The sequence below is a fragment of the Tubulanus polymorphus genome, chromosome 1 (assembly GCF_964204645.1).
Source record: "Tubulanus polymorphus chromosome 1, tnTubPoly1.2, whole genome shotgun sequence".
In the NCBI taxonomy this organism is placed as follows: domain Eukaryota; kingdom Metazoa; phylum Nemertea; class Palaeonemertea; order Tubulaniformes; family Tubulanidae; genus Tubulanus; species Tubulanus polymorphus.
Window position 1 is genome coordinate 11795897 of NC_134025.1, and position 22603 is coordinate 11818499.

General features: G+C 37.3%; 1 protein-coding gene and 1 long non-coding RNA gene across 2 annotated transcripts; one reads left to right on the plus strand and one right to left on the minus strand.

Moving 5' to 3' along the window:
- Positions 1 to 255: 255 nt before the first annotated feature.
- On the minus strand, positions 256 to 5927 carry LOC141915261 (uncharacterized). The gene is made up of 3 exons (XR_012620931.1): positions 5708 to 5927; positions 601 to 941; positions 256 to 509 (listed from the first exon to the last, which is right to left on the minus strand). It is a non-coding gene; the product is annotated as an uncharacterized LOC141915261 (long non-coding RNA).
- A 2317-nt stretch (positions 5928 to 8244) lies between these two features.
- Positions 8245 to 21769, plus strand: LOC141901572 (C-1-tetrahydrofolate synthase, cytoplasmic-like). Its single transcript, XM_074788901.1, has 22 exons — positions 8245 to 8365; positions 9380 to 9578; positions 11388 to 11447; positions 11619 to 11695; positions 12624 to 12724; positions 13484 to 13620; positions 13769 to 13880; positions 14338 to 14507; positions 14653 to 14708; positions 14838 to 15011; positions 15317 to 15453; positions 15874 to 16103; positions 17386 to 17488; positions 18047 to 18264; positions 18524 to 18592; positions 18844 to 18955; positions 19329 to 19510; positions 19601 to 19701; positions 19957 to 20134; positions 20213 to 20320; positions 21055 to 21207; positions 21494 to 21769. The coding sequence occupies exons 1-22, from the start codon at positions 8331 to 8333 to the stop codon at positions 21581 to 21583; spliced, it is 2802 nt and encodes a 933-aa protein (XP_074645002.1). The 5' UTR covers positions 8245 to 8330; the 3' UTR covers positions 21584 to 21769.
- Positions 21770 to 22603: the final 834 nt, after the last annotated feature.

Consider the following 22603-nt stretch of genomic DNA (forward strand, 5'->3'; position numbering starts at 1 on the left):
CATCTAAAAGAGAGACGGTTAAATCTATTGCTTGTAATATATATATATATATATATATATATATATATATATATATATATATATATATATATATATATATATATATATATATATATATATATATATATATATATATATATATATATATATATATATATATATTTTAAACCGCAATTCAATTCAATGTTATCTTGCACCACAATAAATCGATAGTTCGGCAGTCGTGATGAATCCGCAGGAGGCCTTAACCCCCCCACCCCCTTCCGCGAGTTATTCTAATTGAAGTAACAATTGAAATTTTGAGATGCTCCCTTACAGATTCAAGGTTTTAACATATCAGACAATTTTCCTCTTCATAGCTGATTAGATAATCATTGGCATTTATGTTGTAATGCATAGCACCTGGCACCAGTTACTTGGACGAATGAACCAGCGAAGCCCTTATTTCATTACATCAAATAGTAGCGGCTTGACCAGGTGTGTTTTTACCGTATATCATGAATTTCCATCTAAAACATTATGATAAACGCTTTTTTAAACAGACTGCAGATTAATAGTTAATCAATAATTGCTTATCCAATATGCTTATTCAATAATTACCTACACTCAGATACAATACAGACACCTTTCATCCTCTGAACGATACGATTCCTCCCCGTTCAAATCATACATACGTATGCTTTCTTCATCATCGGCCTTTCGTGATTGATTGGCTACAAGTGATTGTAGTGGTTATGCAGTACAGGATTAGTTCAGCAAATGCCATCCTCTGAACCTCACGATTCATCCGATCCATTCACTTTTGTCCTCTGAACAGTATGATTTATCCAATTCGTTCAAATCATACATCCGTGCTTCATCATCAGTCTTTCGTGACATATTGGAAACAAGCGATTGTAGTGGTTATGCAGGACAGAATTATTTGAGCGAATGCAGGTCACCTGAAGAAAAAAACCGAAAAAGCTAATTATGATGACGGTAATAAGGTGACATCAGCGGGGACAGACATGGTACAGCAGAGTACAGATGATTAGGATAAATGCACATGACAGTGGTTAATTTGTAAAGTCCCATTTCGGAATAAACTATTGTATGAATAAGTCAGATTTCATAAGCCAGCCTAAAATCTCTCAGTCAAAATCAGAAAATAAGTACAGTAGACTCTGCCTGAATCGGTAGCGGTCTATCCGGTAATCAGTTCAATTTGGTAATAAGATTCCTGTTCGCTACTATTTTTCAATACATAAACACTGCCTAGTGCAGTATCACTAAATTGGTTATCTGCCTTCTTACTGTCATACAGTTGCTATCCATTGTTGGTCCATCAAATTTCATACAAGTTACCATAAAAAAAATTTATGTTATTATGACCACGTATCTTCCTTCTTATCAAATCTTTCAGGTATAACTCAGGATGCAGAAAAATCAAACATAACCCCAACACATTCACTATATTATCACCGCAGGGTGAAAGGCGAAAAACCAGTCGAGTATGGCTTCAAAGCAAAAATGAACTTTAATTAACATTGCTGACGGCTACAGAAAATGAGGGAATATACAATTATGGAAATTTAAGCATCAGGTTTGCAAAATCAGCTTTGCGATTTTGGATTAGGTTTTTAAGTTAAAATTTTTTTAAACTAATTACCACCACATCTCGATCGCTACACCATATCAGGTATACATCATGTATACGTGATCTGAAAGTCGACGTTAATTAACGGGAGGCGTTGTCCTTCCGCTTCATTGCGAAGTGGCTCCGCGACAAATATGACAAGCACTTCGTTAAGCACCGGTTCTAGTACTAATACAGCGACATCGTACGATTCTGGAAGCGGCAACAACACGAGCAATGAAAAGGCCTTGACTGTCGAAACGACGACTCTGAATTGGTGCCAGATCGAACGAAAGCTACCAGTACAATTCCAATACGAGTTCAGCGTTTATCTTTACCTCGTCGCCTACACGACGTTCTGCATATTCGGAGTGTTCTTCAACAGCCTGACGATAAGCACGCTGCGACGAATGCCGAAGAGCGATTCGTATTACCTCGTACGAGTGCTCGCGATCTTTGATTTAACGTTCTTGCTCGTCGTCACCGCTCTGTACCCGATACGAACGACGTACGTATACATCGTGCTCGGCGACATCATTTTTCGAAGCGACGATTACCACTATGGGAAAGTCATCATTCAAATAGCCGAGCCGCTTTACTATACCCTGCAGATGGGGAGGAATTGGATCGTCGTCTTGTTAAGCTTCGAACGCATGGTCATCGTTTTATTTCCATTGAAGTCGCGTGCGCTTTGGACGCGAACGGTCGTCAACGCACACATATCGTTCATCGTTGTCGCGTCGTTCGCCGCATTTTCGCTCTACTATCTACCGCGCTTCGTCCCCCGCCCGGTCGATTGCAACGTGAAATGGGTCGACATCGTCGAATGGCACGAAACCGTGTTCAACAAAATGTGGGACGTATTCTTCGTAATATACGTGATGGAAAACATATCGGCGATGTTCTTCACTTTCATGACGCCGGTCAGCTTGCTGCTCGTCATCAATTCCGTGCTTATGGTAACGTTCGTTGTCAAGAAATTCAGTCGTCGAAAACTATTCACGCAGAAAGCGTCGATCAGTCAGTCACACGCCGCCGAACAGAGCAAACTGATTCGAATGTCGATAGCCGTCGTCATTACGTACACGGCGTGCGAACTACCGGGAATAATCGATCGGGTCATCATGCTCGGATGGATCGAAACGAACATCACGCTACGAGAGGCGATGTACTTCCGCAAAATTTCCATATCATTGACGATTTTAGATTCGTGCTTGAACTTTTTCCTCTACTGTTTCACGAACAACAAATTCAAACATAAAGCCATCGAAATTCTTTGCTGCGGCGAAAACAAGGTGAAGTTTTTCCATCGGCGTAAGTCACCCTGATCGCAAATACTGTACTCTTAAACTATGTATCAAGTCAGATGTTTTAATGGGATTTAAAGGGAATTTTTACGTCTTTTGTTCTCTTGAAGAATGAAAACCCTAACTAAAAAAAGACATACAGCTCAATTTTTGTACGATGTATTGACTTTCCTTTCTAAATACCGACTGCAGGGGTGAGACTTGCATCTCTACCTTATAACTGTGTTTGCTTCATAGCATGTCTGCCCTCAGTGTCCGACTTGTAGCTAGTGTTATTAACACAGTTTTTATCATTCGCGTCACAAAATACTACACCTTAACACGATATCCTCAAATATTTTCATCTGTTTGGTTCTGGAGGAGCCAACTCACCAACAGAAATGAGAAATGATTCCAGTGATAGACTGCTGAGACGACTAATACAGAGGATCTTAAACATGGCTCCTACAAATCATTTATCCCAAAATCTAAGATCATTCCAAGACATTGTAGATAATTTAGGGGGTCACTCGCCAAAATTTTCTGATATACTTATGAATTAGTGCCTTTGAAAAATTGCAGGTCGACAATTCTTAGTATTTTGCACTTAATAAGACTGAATTTTGGGAATTTTAGATAGGCAGGTACCATGTTTTAAGCGTGATACTTCACCTTCATGGACCTTCAAGCACGGACCAGTTAAAAGTCAAACTTGATTACCATTACTTATATATACTTCATAGCCACTTGGCGCTTGTCGGCAAATACTGTTTAAATATTCCCTATATGAACTGTTATGTAATCTTTCATTAATCATACACACATCTTACACACAATAATAACACTGCCCCTTTCGCAGGGATAAATCTTGAATGTGTCAAAAAAATGATGTTCCATTTCGTCATTACAATTTCAACGTAGTCCTAAATCAAAATGAAAAATTTGAAATAAATGTGAAAGGAAATAGAGCGGCAAGTGAAAATTCTGAATATCGTAAACAACCAGACACAAAAAATATCCGACCAATAATTCACTTGAAAAATTTCTTCATCCAATAAACTTGATCATAATTTCATTCAGGTCATCAGTTGAAACGGGACTTATTAAAAATCCATTCCATTATTGCGAAGACAGTTGTCAGTTTTCCGATTGCTTTAATTACGATGCTTTAATCAACGAAATTACTTACCAGTATGTCAGTAGTCATTTGTTTTTCAGTTAATTTTCTATTAGAAATTTCTGTCCTTATAAGCACAGGTGAAGCCCCAAATATTTGGAAGAATATTCAAGCAGGCCCATATTGAACGCACTAGCGAGTGCATCCAAACAGCAGGGTTCTGAATTATTCATGAACGGATTGAAAATACATGAAAACAAACATAGCATGGTAAACGCCATTTTCACATCACTCCCATCATCGGCATAACAAAAGCAGGCTTAATAAGCGCCGAATCACATACGATGCCAACTCACTCTTCGTTAGCCCAGAATTGCTAGTTAACATCCCTTTGATACGTATTATGTTCGTGACATGTGGTGCAGGCCATTAATGTCAGAGCGCTTATACTCGCTCTATACACGATGCCCAGTCTATCCATGATTTATATCTTCATGATTCATAATGTAAAACTAACATACATTAGCGTTCAATCCTACGTAGCAACATAGGAAATAATCTCTACGGAATGATAAGGTTTTCAGCTGTTTTCGCAATCGGCTGCCTTCTATTCGTAAATCATTCAAAAAAGATCATAGGAAAATACTACTCAAGATGATCAGCCATTTAGCTGCAGGGACAACTGAATGCTCCCCTCCTCCCAGTTATGGCTGTGAGTTCTGCTTGCATACAGTGACATAAAAATTCATGTTGAAAGCCCATCTAGAATACTTCCACTTATTCATTGTAATAACACATCGTTGGTTTTTGCAAGAATAGGCTGCCAACAATTTGCCTGACATAAAAAAACCTCCGTATATCCATATCTACCGGTAAATAAGTCTCAGATCTCTACCCTATGGTGACAATAGAATAATTCATACAAGTGCTACATTAATAAGACAGAAACCGTTTATATTATTCTAGATTATTCTAGATTCTCACTGATTAGGCAGGGGCTAATCATCTCCGTATGATAGAGGCTATCATTTTAGCTTCTTAGCATTATTCCATTTGAATGCTAACTAGTTCTGGAGTCGAGCTTGTCACAGCATTGTTTCTATAGTAACGAGTGATCGTGATTTATAGGCCTACACACTCTAACAATGCATGCAAATGTTGTGTAGGGAGCCAGCTGCAAATTAATTCCTTAACGATGTGATATGTGGGAGCTATTTCAATGGGTATGGGGCATTAAGCCCCATATCTGTAATTGCCAATAGCATTCATCTGAAACAAGTTTTTTCATCAGAATCAATTCAAAACCTCTTGTAGGGTATGTCTAAAATAATACCTAGGCCTATTAGAAATTCAAATATATTAATTATTTTTCAATAGTTCTCCCCGTAAAACTAAGACAAATATAGTGGTTGCCTCTTAGTTTTGGACCTTGCCGATATAGTATAGGCCTACTACAAGCGCATCAGTGACTCATTCATTGATCCAGCGATATAAGAAGATTTCACATGAGAAATTTCAGCATTAATATCAATTCGCAGCAGTTATCGCAGAGATGTTCAAATGATTACTCTTTGTTTTGAACCATTTCGATAAGTCTAAATAACCTAGCTCTTTTGTAACAAAAAAATAGCTTAAAACAAAATCAACAACAAACAATCAATACCCATTATAACGAATAAGCTTGCTTACCATCTCATCAATCAGCCCTCTCAGTCTCTCCTCCAACTGCACGATTTCTGATTCACCGAGATTCGCCTTAATGTCTGGGTAGAACATGGGACTCGTATCATCTGTATTGTCAGATTGCAGATCATTAGAAAAACCATAATAATGTGTTAGGCCTATATCCAGGGCACATAGCCTCTGTATGGTACTAACTGAAGTGTGGTGATGTCCGCACTGATTCGACTGCCTGGCTGACAATTAACTGACAAGTAAAATCAATCGCCTACAGTCAGCCCCACAAGGCTCCGCAACCGCAAATGGCACGTAACAGCAAATTACATGATGAAATCAAATACCAGAATTCATAGACGAAACGTCGCTTTTCAGAGATCAAACTTCAGTTCAGTGGTGGCTAATTCGGGCTTACGGGCCACTCGCAGTCCTGGTGGAACTTCAGTGAGTTCGCCGGCTCTGGTTATATTAGTAAACAGCCTAATTTCATTTATCAAGTCTGTTTTTGAAGTGAAGGTCCGCCTTGAAAACCAGCCGAGATATCCTACTGATATTTAATCGTTTCGGAGGAACCATTTTCTGGGACACACTGTATTGATAGTGCTTACAATCAGAGATCAAATTATCTAAAAATCCTCGAATTCTCGCACAAAGAAATCTCTAATGCTATCCACAGTCGCTATACTTTCTACATCTCACTTTCTATTCTAGTCTAAAAACCAAATTCGGCAACTTGAACTATATCTTATCATCCTCAAGACTTGGAACTTTTGTCACCGCTCGTTCGCAGTCCACTGCTGCATAGCTGAAAAGCTGGGTCTGGTCATGGACGTAAACTAGAGGCGAATTTATCCCATTATTTTTAGGCGATTTTCCTAATAATAAATTGCTAATCTAATCAAATAACATTTGCAAAACAGGATGAATTTGACGACTTGTTCGAAACTGCTGAGAAGAAAATACTGCCCGCTTTTTGAAATATCATTTCGAATGAGTTTCTTTTCTCTTAAGAAGTTTTGATCAATTTTTATCAGTTTCCGAAAAGAAATTTGTGAGTCCACCATCTTCAAATCGTATCAAATCACATCCGGAGGTGATTTGACAAATCGATTTGAATTTGATACCGTGTTAAATCGTCAAAAATTAGACCAAATCAAATTTGATTATGTCAAGATAAAAACGATTTTACTTTCAAATTTAATTTGATATGATAAATTCGCCTTAGATTTATTTAGATCTAGATTGTGACGTCCATGGTCTGATCGGGTGTGTAGGCACCGGTAACACTTGTAATTGCGAGGGCGGAGGCGGACCAAGAGCTTATATTGAGGGGTAGCACCCGACAAGAAGGGCAATGATTATCACAAAGAGGCACTACCCACGCGTAACGAAAGGGGGTCTGTTGGCCCTCCCCTACGAAAATTTCTAAAAATAAAACCCCGCCGATGAGATTTCTAAGCATTTGAGCTTGTTTCAACCAAAGGAGCCTTTCGACGTCCTCAGGTGTACCGAATTTTTGACGGGAATGATTTTCGAGACCAACTGAAAACCTAGAGGGTATAGCACGTGCCCCACGAGGTGCTACCCCCTGGATCCGCGTCTGTGAGGAGCATGTGCTATTTAATTGCAAAATTACATGTAGATCGTAGCCTTTCAATTTCACTGAACTCTATGTCCTTAGTCGAGTGTATAACTCAAACTCAAATGGAAAAATGTGTAATCTTTCTAAATTCATTAGTAGAATTAGACGAAAATATTTTCGGACGCCCTCCCTGAATAAATTGAAATTCATTAACATATCTTACGGAATAGAAGTTTTTTTCTGTCATGATTTGTACGCAATACATTTTATCAGATAGGCACACATTTTTGCATTTAAAAACGCCACTGAGGTGTCATAATAATTTTGAGAGAAAAACGTGGACTGTAACGGGGACATCGGGTATAGGCTACAGTAATTTAAAAATTCACTATTGTTGCAAATTTCTCGAAATTCTATAAAAACAATTAGTTTCTTGCAGAAATAATCAATTTTGATCAAAGGTCGTGAATTGGCTATTTGTCTGAATTTTTGATTAATCTCTGTCTGGGACACGAAACTGGCGACTCGTGATGGTGGCTGATTCGGGCCATAAGGCATACAACTAATATTTTGTACGCCTTTATCCGGCGCGATAAATTGTTTACATTAACCCATTTTTTGTTTTTGTTTTTCGCGCGGTAGTCCAAAAAGTTTGATTTTCTCGTGCGAGAAAAACACAACATTTTGGTTTTCTCGCGCGAGAAAACAAAATGTTTTGAATTCCTGCGCGAGAAAACCAAGGAATGGGCCAATGTAATCAATTTTTTCATTTTACTTTTAGTCGTCGAAAATTTCTTTTTTTAGTAAGGCCACCATATTTTCACCTCTCCTCGGCAGGGACTCGCACCTGATGGGGCCGAGACGGCTACGGTTCGGAGGGTGCACTTTCATGAAGAGATTTGGATTTTCGAGTTACACATAGACGCATGGTGTGCGCGCTGAGATGTTTCATGCCACACATGATTTGACCGCCGCCGGGTTTAGTAAGCTTCAACTCAATATTTCGTGCGTGGGGCGTATTGGTTCGACTCATTAATTCAATATTATAGTAGGATGGCTGAAGTTCTAAGCGGTAAAGAAGTTGCCCTGTAAGTATCAGTGACATAAAATGTCTACCTGGGTGGCTGATTAGGCGTGACATTTTGTAAATGGTCTGTTTGAAAGTAGTTTGATGAAGCGACTGCAGTGTTGTTTGGCAGTTTCTGTCCCCCTTTTCATTTTGGCTTGGCCTTATAATAATATGGTTACGTAAGGCTACCCGTACCTAACCATAACACTAGGCGTTTTTATGGAATCGAATCTTGTTCGGTTAAGCAAAACCCGAAACAAAAAAGGATTAGTAAATCGAATGATTTTTGGTAAATTTTTCAAGTCGATTTATCAATACAAGGTGCGAAATGGGCGTGATGCCGGTCACAGAATTATGATAGATTGATGGTGTGCAATAATAGCCTACGGGATGTCGACAAATTCAAGTTCTTGAATTACTCGTTTGATAGCGCTTGTCAGAACCGGAAATTGGAACCTAAATCCGCCATCTAGTTCATTTGCAAAGAAAATCACGTGTTTCAAGTTTTTAGTTAGTGATATTTTACTTACTTTAGATCGTGACGCGTAATCCTTTAAGTATGACATCCTGACAATGTGTTGATTCGATAAAACCTCACTTCAAATGCTAGAGATCACTAAAAGAGTCAAAAATTGTTTAAAAAATTACCAAAAATCACAAATTTAGTGATGACGCTTGAAGCAGCTAAAGGAAGTAAAGACTGGTACTGGGTGTCATAACTTTTATGTTGAGTTCAAGACTCTAAGGTGAATTAATTGCTGGCTACACTGATAAATATGAAATGATATTAAGAAATAAAATAAATTTTAGAAGGAAATCGTAGATCCATAAAAAAAATATGAAAAGTACCAAGACTCGAACCGACAATCAAAATTGGGCAACAAGTCTTTACATCGTCAGCTGTCGCAAAATGTTTTTGGCCGTTTTTTGTCTCAAGATAGGCACAGTTTTTATGCCAGATGCCACATTGCATTTGGTATTGCAAAATAAATTGTTAGTTAATAACTAACGACATTACTTTGTACCTTTAAAGGGAAATTCGTGGACAGTTGAAAACCGAAGTCGAAGCTATTCGGAAAGAGTTTTCGTCGTTCAGACCGGGTCTTGCAATCGTACAAGTCGGCAACCGAGATGATTCCAATGTGTACATTCGCATGAAACTGAAAGCATCCGAAGAATGTGGCATTCACGCTGAACACATAAAACTAGCGGATGATATCACAGAACGTGAGGTAAACAGTTTGAACAGTTCTTCCAAAAACATTCAGATAAATTTTTTCTGGGTAGAATTGTCCGATGGTGATGATTGTGAGCTCCGTAGTGTAGCAATCAATGATTTCGCTTGTGGTAAGTAAGGATCCACCAGGTTGCGACGATGTTGGACTTTTTCTCGAGATTCAATTAAAATTTCAAATTTTATGAATGATGAACGAAAATTGTGCTATGAACTCGAAAAATCAATCTTGAGTTGTTCACAAGATGTAGAGGGAGGCTAAAAAATCTAGATGAAATTTAGGCCTAACTTAATTTCGATTACCATTCAGAGGATCATTCGTCAACGGCCTCCCAGCTAAGCCACATGATGATGAAATACAAGCCTTATCAACAGCTGTATTCAAAATCGCACACTGTTGGCTATTTTGAATAAAGAAGTTTCCAGTTTCTAGGCGCCATTTTGTGGCGGTCCCTCGAGGTCCCCATTGTTGCGATGATTTGCGCTCATTTTTAAAACATAAGTTTAGATTGAATATCATATAGTTCTGCAGCCCCTTGTTCGATGAACTTAAGTTATACAGCATTTTAAAGGAAATGAAATGCAGATATTTGCTGGCGATTCTTGGAATTTTTGAACGCAACAATTGGGGGCATGTCCTGATACCGTTATATACATGTAGGCCCTACATCAATATGCACTTATGTACAAATGCGGTGGCATTACTCAATTTACATCCATATGCTTTTGTTAATGATATGCTAAAGCACATTTGACCTTTGTGACACATGTGACCTTTGTAACAAATGAAAATATTTTTCAATTATATGCTAGGCCTCGCATTTGATGAAGATTAACATATCATTAACAAAACGTGTTTTTTTAAAAGTTTTTTTAAAGTGGAAAATAGGTTCGGGCTGTTAGATTATTACTAGTATTGAATGTTTTGTGCCAGCCCGAAATAATTGGCTGTTTCCTTTCTATAGGGTGCAGTTTTTGAAATCGATTGTTCATTTTAATACACCAAGTGTATAGCATCGAGCTTAAGGTCCCTATTGATTTTGGTGTAATTTGCATTTATGATGGCTCATTGGCGGCCTTATTTGATCCTTAAGATTCATAGTTTCCATTCTACAAGGTGCCGTTTTTCAAGTAGAGTAATCATTTTAATATATAAAGTTTTCATATATTAACTTGAATAAATAATTGATAAATATGGCGGAATGTGTTAACTGAACACATCAATGACTCTTGGGATGAAGTGAGGTAGTGTTACTGCAAACTGACAATTATTTTGGAAATAACTGCTATCAGCAGATCCGAGACATCTTTTCTTTTGTAACCAATAAACTTGCCACCCATGGCTCAGTTCCACAGTTGTGAGTTAGCTCTTTGAGTTAAAGATAGTTCATTTTCGATGATTTGACGATGTAGTTTAATCTCAATGCCTTACTGTGGAACTGGGTTCAGGATTCTATTTCTTTATTATTCTGCTATTCAATAACATTTTCAAAAATTGATGAGTGATGCATTTTTAGCCCACTTGGGACTTTAGTCCCAGCAGGCTATTGCATTCACTTTTCATCCGTCGTCCATCCGTTTGTCCGTCCATCACTCGGGTTGGGTACGAGACTGGTATGAGGGGGTCAGGTGGGGAGACTGGTACGAGGAGATGGACGGACAAAAGGAATGTGTACATTGGTTTTTGTATATGGTCACCAGGGGGCGTTGAATATTGAAATTGTTAGATTGTTGAGCATTTGAAACCATTTCCCAAGTAGGCATGGTGTCCCTGGACCCCTCGTTATGTTTATTCATGTTGTTACAGATTTTGAATCGACTGGCTGAACTGAATGCTGATCATAAAGTTCATGGAATTATCGTACAGGTACGCCAAAAACAAAAGAAATTTAGAAATGAATTAGTGCATTTCGGAAGTATCTTAAGCCATTTGGAATAAATTTTAGGCAAAAATTGCATATCATCAAATTGAACATAACAAACCCTAAAAAATGGTTATTTAAGTAAACTGTAAATCATAAATCTGACTTGCTTTCAGCTGCCTCTCGATTGTAAAAATTCTGTTGATGTTCACAAAGTGACGAATGCAATCATCCATGAAAAAGATGTAGATGGGTATGATGAATTTTTTTTCATTCTAATATCAATTATTATTTGATCAATTCATATCGTAATTAAGTTAATCAATATATCTAACTCACAATGGCTAAGTGGGCACAAGTTACATCTACATGGGCAAAAGTTACATGGATATTCGATTTATATATGTTCTCTGAAAATAGATTAGATAAGCTTTTCAAATAGCTGTAGGTCTAGATCATAGTTTAGTTATTTAAAATTAAAGTTTAGATATGCGAATTTTCTCAAGAATCCCTTTGTATCCATTCAAAACAAATCTAGATTTCAACTTTGTGGGTAAGGAATGAAAATTCAGTTATGTTTCATATGCAAGATACAAATACAGATGATTTTGGATAATTTTATATAGAAATTTGATTTCATAGTAGTTCCCTATGGTATACGGAAAAAATGCCACCGGTAATAATGCCACCAGAAAAAAATTTTCAACAGTTTGAAATGAACAGATGATGATAAAATTCCACAGTCTATGTTCAGACATTTCCTATCCAGATTATATACATGTTTGTATGTAAATAATGTTTTTCTGGTTGCATTTTTTCCTACCTTACAAAAAGTGGCATTTTTACCGGTCGCATTTTTTCCTATATTGCAAAATTTGGTGGCATTTTTACCTACAATCGTTCCCTATGGTCTATCTAAGGACAACGTGTCTCAGTTAGCTATCATGTGTCACATATTGTAAGATCGATGATTACCGTATTGAATATGTTTAATATTTGTGTTTCAGTTCAGAAATAAACTTCTTCAGTTGATGTCTGTCCTTTGCCATTGATCAAATTGTCGAGTTAGATTTATCATTTCACAACATTATGCCTACAAGTATTAATAAGGATTTAGGACCTACTCATTGCGAAGAGCTGTTTCCTACCAAGATAACTACAGTTTCCATTTACTTCTTCAGACTTGGAGAAGCTAATGCTGGAAAATTGTCACGTGGAGACTTGGATAGCTGTATTGTACCATGCACTCCCCGTGGATGTTTAGAATTGATCAAGAGATCAGGTAAGGTGTATTTGCTCTTGTCTTGAATTCTGATTTCGGTGTCTGCTATAGCCTCCTCTCTCATGGTCCATTCTCTCCAATTTTTCACTCAAATTTCTGAATTTTATTGGAACTTGAAGGCTTTTTGAATTTGATACTTTGAACTTAAAAAATTGTCTATTTGTTATGAAAGTTTCTAGAGTTGACTGATATGTAGCTTTGATTGTTAAGTATGGCACTATAAAAACCTTATCACTGTTAGGAATATATTACTAGTGTATAGCAAGCTTGATTTTATATCACACAGCTATAGGGTTTTATTTCATATCATACCATTCATTTTCAGCATTGTCCTAAACATTTCAGGCAAAGCTAATCATTGAGCTATTCTCTCAAATATCATATTACAGTAGTCTTTGTTTGGGGTATAAAAATATTTGGGTAACTCCCCTAGGATTAGGTCATGCGACATTCATCATCACTACATTCATTAACGTTACATTGATTGGCAATTACATTGATTGGCTGCTTGTCGTGCTGGTTACTGGTTAATTCAGTTTCACACGGGGACACAAGAAGTACCTCTTGACTATCAAAACGAATTATTTAACTTGTTACCAATACATCAACTTTTATAGATTATCAAATAGATTTCTATAATAATCTCATAACATAAGCCCATTTAGTGTTGCAACAGGAACTTGGCCTAATAGCTTAGTCTGCGTAGTCATAGATTGTTAGTTCGAATATTTATTATTCTTTTATGCATCTTTTTTGCAGGTGTGAAAATTGAAGGCGCAAATGCTGTTGTTCTAGGAAGAAGTAAAATTGTTGGAGCGCCAATGGCGGATTTGTTGCGTTGCAATAATGCAACAGTAACAATTTGTCATTCACGAACTAAGGATTTGGCAGAAGAGGTATATTTGAATTGTTTGAAGAATCTTTTTCGCTGGAAATTAAAACACTATTTTTCGTAATAAGTTCAGACATAGATAAGTATTGGAAGATCTTAATGATTCAGATCACAGCGATTCACTAAATGTCTCGATTGTTCTTGGGGTTAAGGTACGACGAGCTGATATCGTAGTTGTGGCGATCGGCAGACCACAAATGGTAAAAGGTGACTGGATAAAAGAACGAGCCGTTGTTATCGATTGTGGCATCAATTCTTTACCAGGTTTGTAGCGTTTTGATCTTGCCTGCAAGGTTATCATACAACAAAAATTTGTGGTGCAGAGCTGACTTCAATTTGAGAATAGTTACTACTCTTGTAAGAATTCAATAATACTCCTGAGAAATGTCCAAATATACTAAAAATCAGAATGGTAGCTAAAAACTAAAATTTAGTTCATTTTCAATTAAATTACTACGGTATTAAAGATGTCAAATTGTGGTGAAAGCCACTACAAAGATAGATACCAATGTATTCATGTCTGGGTATGAATAATGTGCAATGGACAAATTTAAGAATTATTCAATCATTGAAAACTTATAGCGACATATCCAATATGAAATTAATAGAATTCTAAACAGACTCTACCTAGCACCTAGCAACTTAATGTCAAATGAGCAGAAACTGGGGCCCGAAATATTTGAGCAGTTTTGAACTTAGATTAGAACGTTTATTTTTATAGATGCTACGAAGAAAAGCGGCTATCGTTTAGTCGGTGATTGTGATTATGGATCATGTAAAGAGAAAGCGTCTTGGATCACTCCAGTCCCTGGTGGTGTCGGCCCAATGACTGTGGCGATGTTACTTCGTAATACAGTCGATGGAGCGAAACGAGCTATGGAATCTGATAAGGTTTGAAGATAGTGTAGTTTGTTTATATATACTTAAGATACTTGATTGATTTATTTACCAGGGGTTTGTTGTCAAAATTATTACTGTACCTGACCCGCTTATAAACGATGCACATAAATGGATTATTTGGAGTTTTGTTTTTCAGTCAATGCAGTGGCGGTTGTCACTATTTTCTGTCAAGCCTCAAGTCCCTGTTCCAAGGTACGAATCATTGCATGATATCAGAGCTGAGTAGCATGTCGAATATATTCTGCTCAATACATATACTTGAAACTTCTCCCTAAGTGCATGTTTATGTATAGTATGTTCTCTATTTCATCTATAATTTAGTGATATTGAAATCGCAAATGCTCAGACTCCTAAAAACATCGGCGAACTAGCCGAAGAAATTCGATTATTGCCAGAAGAGGTTGATTTGTATGGGAAGAAAAAAGCGAAAGTTTCGCTAAACATTTTGAAAAGACTGGGAAATCAGCCCAATGGAAAATATGTAGTTGTTACTGGGTAAGTAAATGTTTTTCATATGAGTATATGTTATACAGTCAAAGCCTGTCGTTTAAGGCCATCATCGAGACTGATGACTATGAAAAGTATGGCGTTAAAGCAAACATGGCATTATAAACAATGGTATTTTCATTTAATATGAGTGTATTAGTTCTCAAAAGAATATAGGTGTTGAGTAGGCTCTGCGATTTAACAGGACAGTTTTATGATGGACTTTCACTGTACTTCAAAAGCGTATTCGAAACAAGGAAAAACCTCTAAAAACTGTAGAAAAACTTGCGCTCATTAGATTGCACTCATTTCAGAATAACACCCACCCCACTCGGCGAAGGAAAAAGTACAACAACTATAGGATTGTGTCAAGCTCTCGGTGCTCATCTGAAGAAGAATGTATTTGCCTGCGTGAGACAGCCTTCACAGGGACCTACGTTTGGCATCAAAGGTAATATTCTTATTCCTGGAGTCTAAAGTTTAATGTCAAATAGTTATGCAGTTCCAGGCTGGTTTTCGTTGATCTGAACTTTCCTCCTGCTGGTGGTCCAGACATTACTTACTTCATATCCACTTATACACAAGAACGCTTTCAATCCAAATTTTTTTCAAGTACAGGAAGATAAGATTAATTAGAAATAAGTAATGAAAGATCATAAAAAATCCATCTGGTTTGTTGAAGCAATCTGCATTGAAAGTCATTCTACATATGGTACATTTTAGTACAATTTGACTGTAAATAATGAGCACTTTTTTACTCTGAATTTGTTAGTCCAACAAATATATAGATTAATTACGCTTTGCTGTTTACATGTATATCAAAAAAACACTTGTGAGTGCATGGAATTAAGAATTTCGATTTTTTGCCTAGGTGGTGCGGCTGGTGGAGGGTATTCCCAGGTGATTCCGATGGATGAATTCAATTTACATCTGACCGGTGATATACACGCTATAACGGCTGCTAACAACTTGCTTGCGGCACAAATCGATGCTCGTATGTTCCACGAATCGACACAAAGCGATGAGGCCCTCTTTAGAAGGTTGGTGCCGAAAAAGAAGACGTCTCACGAATTCTCCCCCGTACAGCTCGACAGATTAAAGGTGATTTTCTCGAAGGGGCATTAAAATGGATAGGGTGTCAAAATTGTTCGTAATAATAATATCTGTACTGTAATCATAGCGTGAAATGGCCCTACTGGGATTACTGAAAAAGTAGACCTGAAAGTACATTGGTTTTGTATGTGTTCAAGACCCCCATCTTGCTCAGTGTCTCATTGGGACCTAGATACTAAGAGTTGAGAACGAATATTTGTGAAGTTGTATGGACGAGTGGTCAGCGGGATTCACTGTCGGAAGCCAGGCGTCGTGTGTTCAAATTTGTACATTAGTTTAGTGTCCCCGGACAAGTCGGACAAGACACTTATCTTCATTGCCTCTCCACCCAGGTGTAAGTGGGTACCTGACCTTGTAGTAGTCGCTGGGATGTTACTTCTCAGGGAGAAATGATTGATACATTGTTAGCATTAGAGTTGTATAATACCGATTTAATGGAAAGCGCCTTGAACATTGTATCAGTAGAAAGGTCGCTGTAGAATTGATATCACTGTCACTACTAACGTGGATAAGTGAGCATTAGGCGCTGGTCTTTGGCTATGAATCCCTCTGGACTCCATACATAGGCCTGATCATTGCCATGGATAACAAAAAAAGATTATCGGGGAATATATAAACTTCGTGGGTCATATATGTGTACGATATTGTGTTAATCCACCAATATGGCGTAGTTATGCCGTCTACATGTACCCGGTATTTTAATTGTTGATACCAACCACCATTAAAGCCAAAAAAACAAGTCGGACAAGACACTTATCTTCATTGCCTCTCCACCCAGGTGTCAGTGGGTACCTGACCTTGTAGTAGTCGCTGGGATGTTACTTCTCAGGGAGAAATGATTGATACATTGTTAGCATTAGAGTTGTATAATACCGATTTAATGGAAAGCGCCTTGAACATTGTATCAGTAGAAAGGTCGCTGTAGAATTGATATCACTGTCACTACTAACGTGGATAAGTGAGCATTAGGCGCTGGTCTTTGGCTATGAATCCCTCTGGACTCCATACATAGGCCTGATCATTGCCATGGATAACAAAAAAAGATTATCGGGGAATATATAAACTTCGTGGGTCATATATGTGTACGATATTGTGTTAATCCACCAATATGGCGTAGTTATGCCGTCTACATGTACCCGGTATTTTAATTGTTGATACCAACCACCATTAAAGCCAAATCCTTGTTGACAATTAACAGGAATTGAACTTTAATGGATTATATTCTTTTATAATGTGTTAGCCTGTTACATGATTTCATATATATTTGTAGAGACTGGGCATTGAGAAAGAGGATCCAGCTTCGTTGACCAAAGAAGAGATTCACCAATTCGTAAGATTGGACATTGATCCGTCCACGATCACGTGGCAAAGAGGTAACTAATTAATGAGTGATAGTTCGAGGTAGCCTTGGATATGTAGACATTTTTGGTCAAAAGACCCTCCATTGTCGGCTTATAATGGCCTAAGTTGATTGAGGGGTGAAAAATTGAAAAACTGGTTGTTTCCGAGGCCGATTGGTACAATTTCTAGGAAATGTTTAGGTAAATGATATATCAATGAATAAGTTCTTATCCTGACAGCATGACACTGGCTGGATCTATGAGTATCAGATAGAATATATTGGAACTGCTAAATGTGTGGCACATTAGCTTCTTAGATCAAACTAACGTTTCAATTGTCGTGTTGGTTTGAAATCCTAGAAAATGATTCCGCGCAGAGTGCAGTTGTTAAACTGTTTGATGTTTTTGAATGTTCCTTGTTTCCGCTACTAAATGATTTCAAATATTCTTATTTGGCTGAAAATTGAATCCACAAAATACTTTCCAAAGTTTGAACCGAAACGAAAATATTGATTCTTTCGCTACAGCTTTGTCCAGAAAACTTGTTATCGATGCTTTGCAGCTCTTTGTATTTAACCTTGTATATTTCAGTTATGGATACAAATGATCGCTTCTTGAGACTAATCACAGTTGGTAAGTCTCCCACGGAACAGGGCAAGACCAGAGATACAAACTTCGATATTACAGTTGCTAGTGAAATAATGGCCGTGTTGGCTCTGACAACCAGTTTGGCAGATATGCGAGCCCGTCTGGGAAGGATGGTGGTTGCTAGTAGTAAGGCTGGTGTGCCTGTCACTGCAGATGATTTGGTATGTCTTATGCTTTTTAGTGTTTTCAAATGAGAGTTATTGTTCTCTTAAATTTGTGGCCTACATTGCAGTATTAACACCAAGCAGTTAAGTTAAAATGTTTATATTCCCATATTCAAAACTGCTTATTCTGATTGGTAAGTTATTTGGCCATGATTTAAATATGCAAGTCTTCTGGGGGAGATGAATACATCTCTATAGCTTCTATTTCAATACAGTCAATATTAACATGAACCTTTTATTTCTACCTAAATTATAGGGTATTGGAGGTGCTTTAACTGTTCTGATGAAAGATGCGATTCGTCCAAATTTGATGCAGACAATAGAGGTAATCAGTGCATTACATGGAATGGAACACATGTTTGCCATTGAATTTGTGTTCATGATTTCTTATGGACATACATTAAAGATCTTTGTTATTGTATTTCGTTATTGGCGTATATTATGATTTATCCAAATTTCAAGTCAAACTGAGTGTCGGTGAAAGTCGTAATCACCACACACCATGATGTTTCAAATATGCATTTCGAAGTCCTGTACACTTTGTTTCTGGTGTCTAAAATCATTGACTGCTTTTAGGGAACTCCAGTTTTCGTACATGCAGGGCCATTCGCAAACATCGCACATGGTAACTCTTCAGTTCTTGCTGATGCTATTGCTCTTAAACTTGTTGGAAAGGATGGATATGTTGGTAAGTAGTTGGATTGATTAATAGTCATTAGCAAAAAGGAATTGAGTTAACCCTTTCAGTGCTGACTAATTAATACCCTGTGGTAACTGGGTATATTGGTCAGTGCTGGAGATAATTTGAAAATTTTTAACCCTAGTGTGTTGAATAACAGGAATACCACTATAGTGTGTCTACACCGCGGCGCGGTGTATCGTTAGTTACCAGTATTTCACTATGTTTGACAGATGCTGCCATTTTTCAAGAGAAATAATTACTAATTACATCAATACACTGCAGTGCGGTGTACTAGCAAAATCTATCACTGATTTATACACTGCGCTGCGGTGTAGATGCACTATAAGGGTTAAACTAATGTGTAATTCCTAACTTTCAGTGACTGAAGCTGGATTTGGAGCAGATATTGGAATGGAGAAATTCTTCAACATAAAATGCCGCTATTCGGGTCTTGTTCCCAATGCCGTCGTTCTTGTAGCGACAGTTCGTGCATTGAAAATGCACGGTGGGGGACCGAAGGTGACCGCAGGAATGCCTCTACCAGCTGCTTATGGGGAAGAGGTAAGATTGATTATTTTTCGTCAATTCTACTATACATGTATAAAGTCATGCTTTATGTTACTTATTTGTTCATTGTACTTTTCTATTCAGAATTTAGAACTTTTAGAAAAAGGATGTGCCAATCTTTCTAAACAAATAGAAAATGCTGTGATGTTTGGAATTCCTGTTGTGGTTGCTGTGAATAGATTTTCGTAAGTTTAAATCCCAAAGACGAATTTGTGAACTCGAGTCAATTGGGCGCAGCAGTCACAAATCCCCTTACTCCTGAATGGCTTGATTCGGATATTGCATATTATTCTCAACATTAATTTCAATCAAGCACATGAACTGAATCATTTAGAACACACTCAATAATCAAATGTTTGGTTTTTGAGTTTAATCCGTATCAAAAACGATTACCCTAAGTAAAACAATTAGTTATGGTTAAATTCTTAAAACTTATTCAGATCAGACACTGAATCAGAGTTGAAACTAGTACAGAAGTTGGCAATCGAAGCAGGTGCTTTTGATGCTGTTATATGCAATCATTGGGCTGAAGGTGGCGCTGGTGCTGTAGAGCTCGGTCACGCATTGGACCGTGCATGTGAACAGCCGTCGAAATTCAGTTTCTTATACGATGTCACGGTGAGTTGCGAAAATTCAGGTCGGTATTTGGCGCTCAATTTAAATCTCTTACTATCTTGTATAAATTTTACAATGTAGTTGCCGCTTGAGGAAAAAATTGAACTTATTGCTCGCAAAGTTTATGGCGCTGATGGCATTGAACTGTCAGAAGAAGCTCAGAAGAAATTGGAGCGTTACAAAACACAGGTAGAAAAAATGAAAACCTGTTCAATCGCAGATACAATCGAACCTTGTTAATGCGAAACGAAATCTGTTCATTACAATGATTTCAGACTACAATACTGGCTCTGACATTGAAATTAATCGTCATTTGAATAAATAATATGAAACCTGTTTGATATGATGGTTTCACTGCTCACAAGATTCACATTAACGAGGATCCATTGTACTAAGGGAGCATCTCAAAATTTTGGTAGTTTCTTCAATTAGAATAACTCGCGGAAGGGGGCGGGGGTGGAGGCTTCCCACGGATTCATCACGACTGCCGAACTATCGATTTATTGCGGTGCAAGATAACAGTGAATTGAATTGCAGTTTCAAATATATTACACGTAGTTGATGTAACGTCTCTCTTTTAGATGCTGTTGGTATTTTAGATATATTTAATTTTGTTTATAAATTCTATTAGAGTTTAATAGGTTTTCCACTTGTAATTTTGCTATTCAATTTTTCAATTAAAAGTTGTGATCGACATACACTCGTGAGATGTCTTATCTTTGTCTGTGGTCTCTCATTAGAAAAATCAATAGTTCCAACTTTGGCATGTGTCTAATCGAAGGGGGGGTGGGGGGTTTAAAACCAATTAGACAGTTATTTTAATCGACGGAACTATAGAAATTTTTAGATGCTCCCTAACTGATGCAATTACCTCGCGATGTCCTGTATTCGAAAGTCATTTTTGTTTTGTAAATTATTTCAAGGGCTTCAATGATCTGCCAATTTGCATGGCGAAAACTCATCTGTCTCTATCTCATGACGCTACTCGCGTTGGACGGCCAGTTGGATTTACTCTACCAATTCGAGATCTCCGTGCAAGCATTGGCGCTGGATTTATTTATCCACTAGTCGGAACAGTAAGTAGCAATGCGTTCTAATGACTGGTCCTTTGCAATTTCTCAACAGCAACTGTTAACCGTCAAATTCCATTATAACGCCATCCTTTTAGTGCTAATGCTAACTAATCTTTGCCAGGTCTTAGTCATATTCAATAAAAATATTGGTAGCATTTGTTTTTACTGCAAAATTTGTTATAATGCCATGTTTTGCCCCAAAAGTGACGTTATATGGACTTAGAACATAGTGCTGTTTCATTAGGCTACTCTGTGAATTCATCATTTCCTTGCAAACCTTCTATTTTAGATGAGTACAATGCCTGGTTTGCCAACACGGCCATGTTTCTACGATATTGACATCAACCCTGATACAGAGGAAATTGTTGGATTAATGTGATGGAGAAGTTTGAGAAGAGTTCTATATAATTATTGTCAATATTTTTACATGAATCATGTGAAACATGAAACAATGATCCAGAGTTGTGTAATTATTATTGTCAGAGCATTTGCATGGTTGTTGTGCGATATTTGATTTGATTTGAAAGAATGTATTTTCGTTAATGATTATATTTTAGATCAATAAAATTGATATCTGAAAGATTTAAAAAACAATTGTCATTTATGATCTGTGGGAAGATTGAGAGGCAGATTAGCCTACTTAGGCTATATTCCATCTGTATTGTTTGTTCGTTTGGCTTTTATGTCAATTGGGTTGTGGGTTTCCAAGACTAACCCAAAGATCTGGATAGTGCATCATTGGTAAACTGTGGAGTGGCTGTAGGCTTTGGTGACTGAACATAGTAAGCGGTCCATAAGGATGCAGAATAAATCATTGCTCCAAAATCTGAACGACGTAAAGCCAAACAAACAAACAACGGATCTACAATTATTAAGTTACAGGTACAAATACAAACATACGAGGGGGAGAATCATGAACATGAACATGATTGCCGTGGGTCTGCTACACCAAATAGGTTTACAGTCGGCCCTCATTTTTTTTACATGCACAGCTTTAATAACTCAAGAAATTGTAAATTGTTGAAGTCATCGTGACGCTGAATCTAAATGGATATGGTTTAAAATTTCTGAAACCGTCGAAATAAGAAACAGGTAGGCCTACGTCTAGCCTATGTAATTAGAATGAAATGAAAATTGCGTTCTCATTCGTCCAGCGAAGGGTTACCAGTTAATAATCGATATAAGATTACTGAGGGATGCTGTGGTTAAGCATGTTAAGCCTAATATTTAAGCAATTGGAATGATCTTTTAGGAAAGCTTCAAGCTTTCATGGCATTCATTAAATTCATATAGAAAAATTATTTCGAATTATTCTAATAAAAGATATAATAGATATATGATAAATATATAAGAATAAATGTGATTAATAATGGATATAATAATAATACACATATATATA

What these genes read in the sequence shown, in the direction of transcription:
- LOC141901572 (XM_074788901.1), top strand. Translation starts at nt 8,331, where the DNA reads ATGGCTGAAGTTCTAAGCGGTAAAGAAGTTGCCCT. An exon ending in CCTCAAGTCCCTGTTCCAAG is followed by an intron (nt 14,709 to 14,837) that starts GTACGAATCATT and finishes TCTATAATTTAG; the next exon opens with TGATATTGAAATCGCAAATG. An exon ending in GTTTCTTATACGATGTCACG is followed by an intron (nt 20,135 to 20,212) that starts GTGAGTTGCGAA and finishes TTTACAATGTAG; the next exon opens with TTGCCGCTTGAGGAAAAAAT.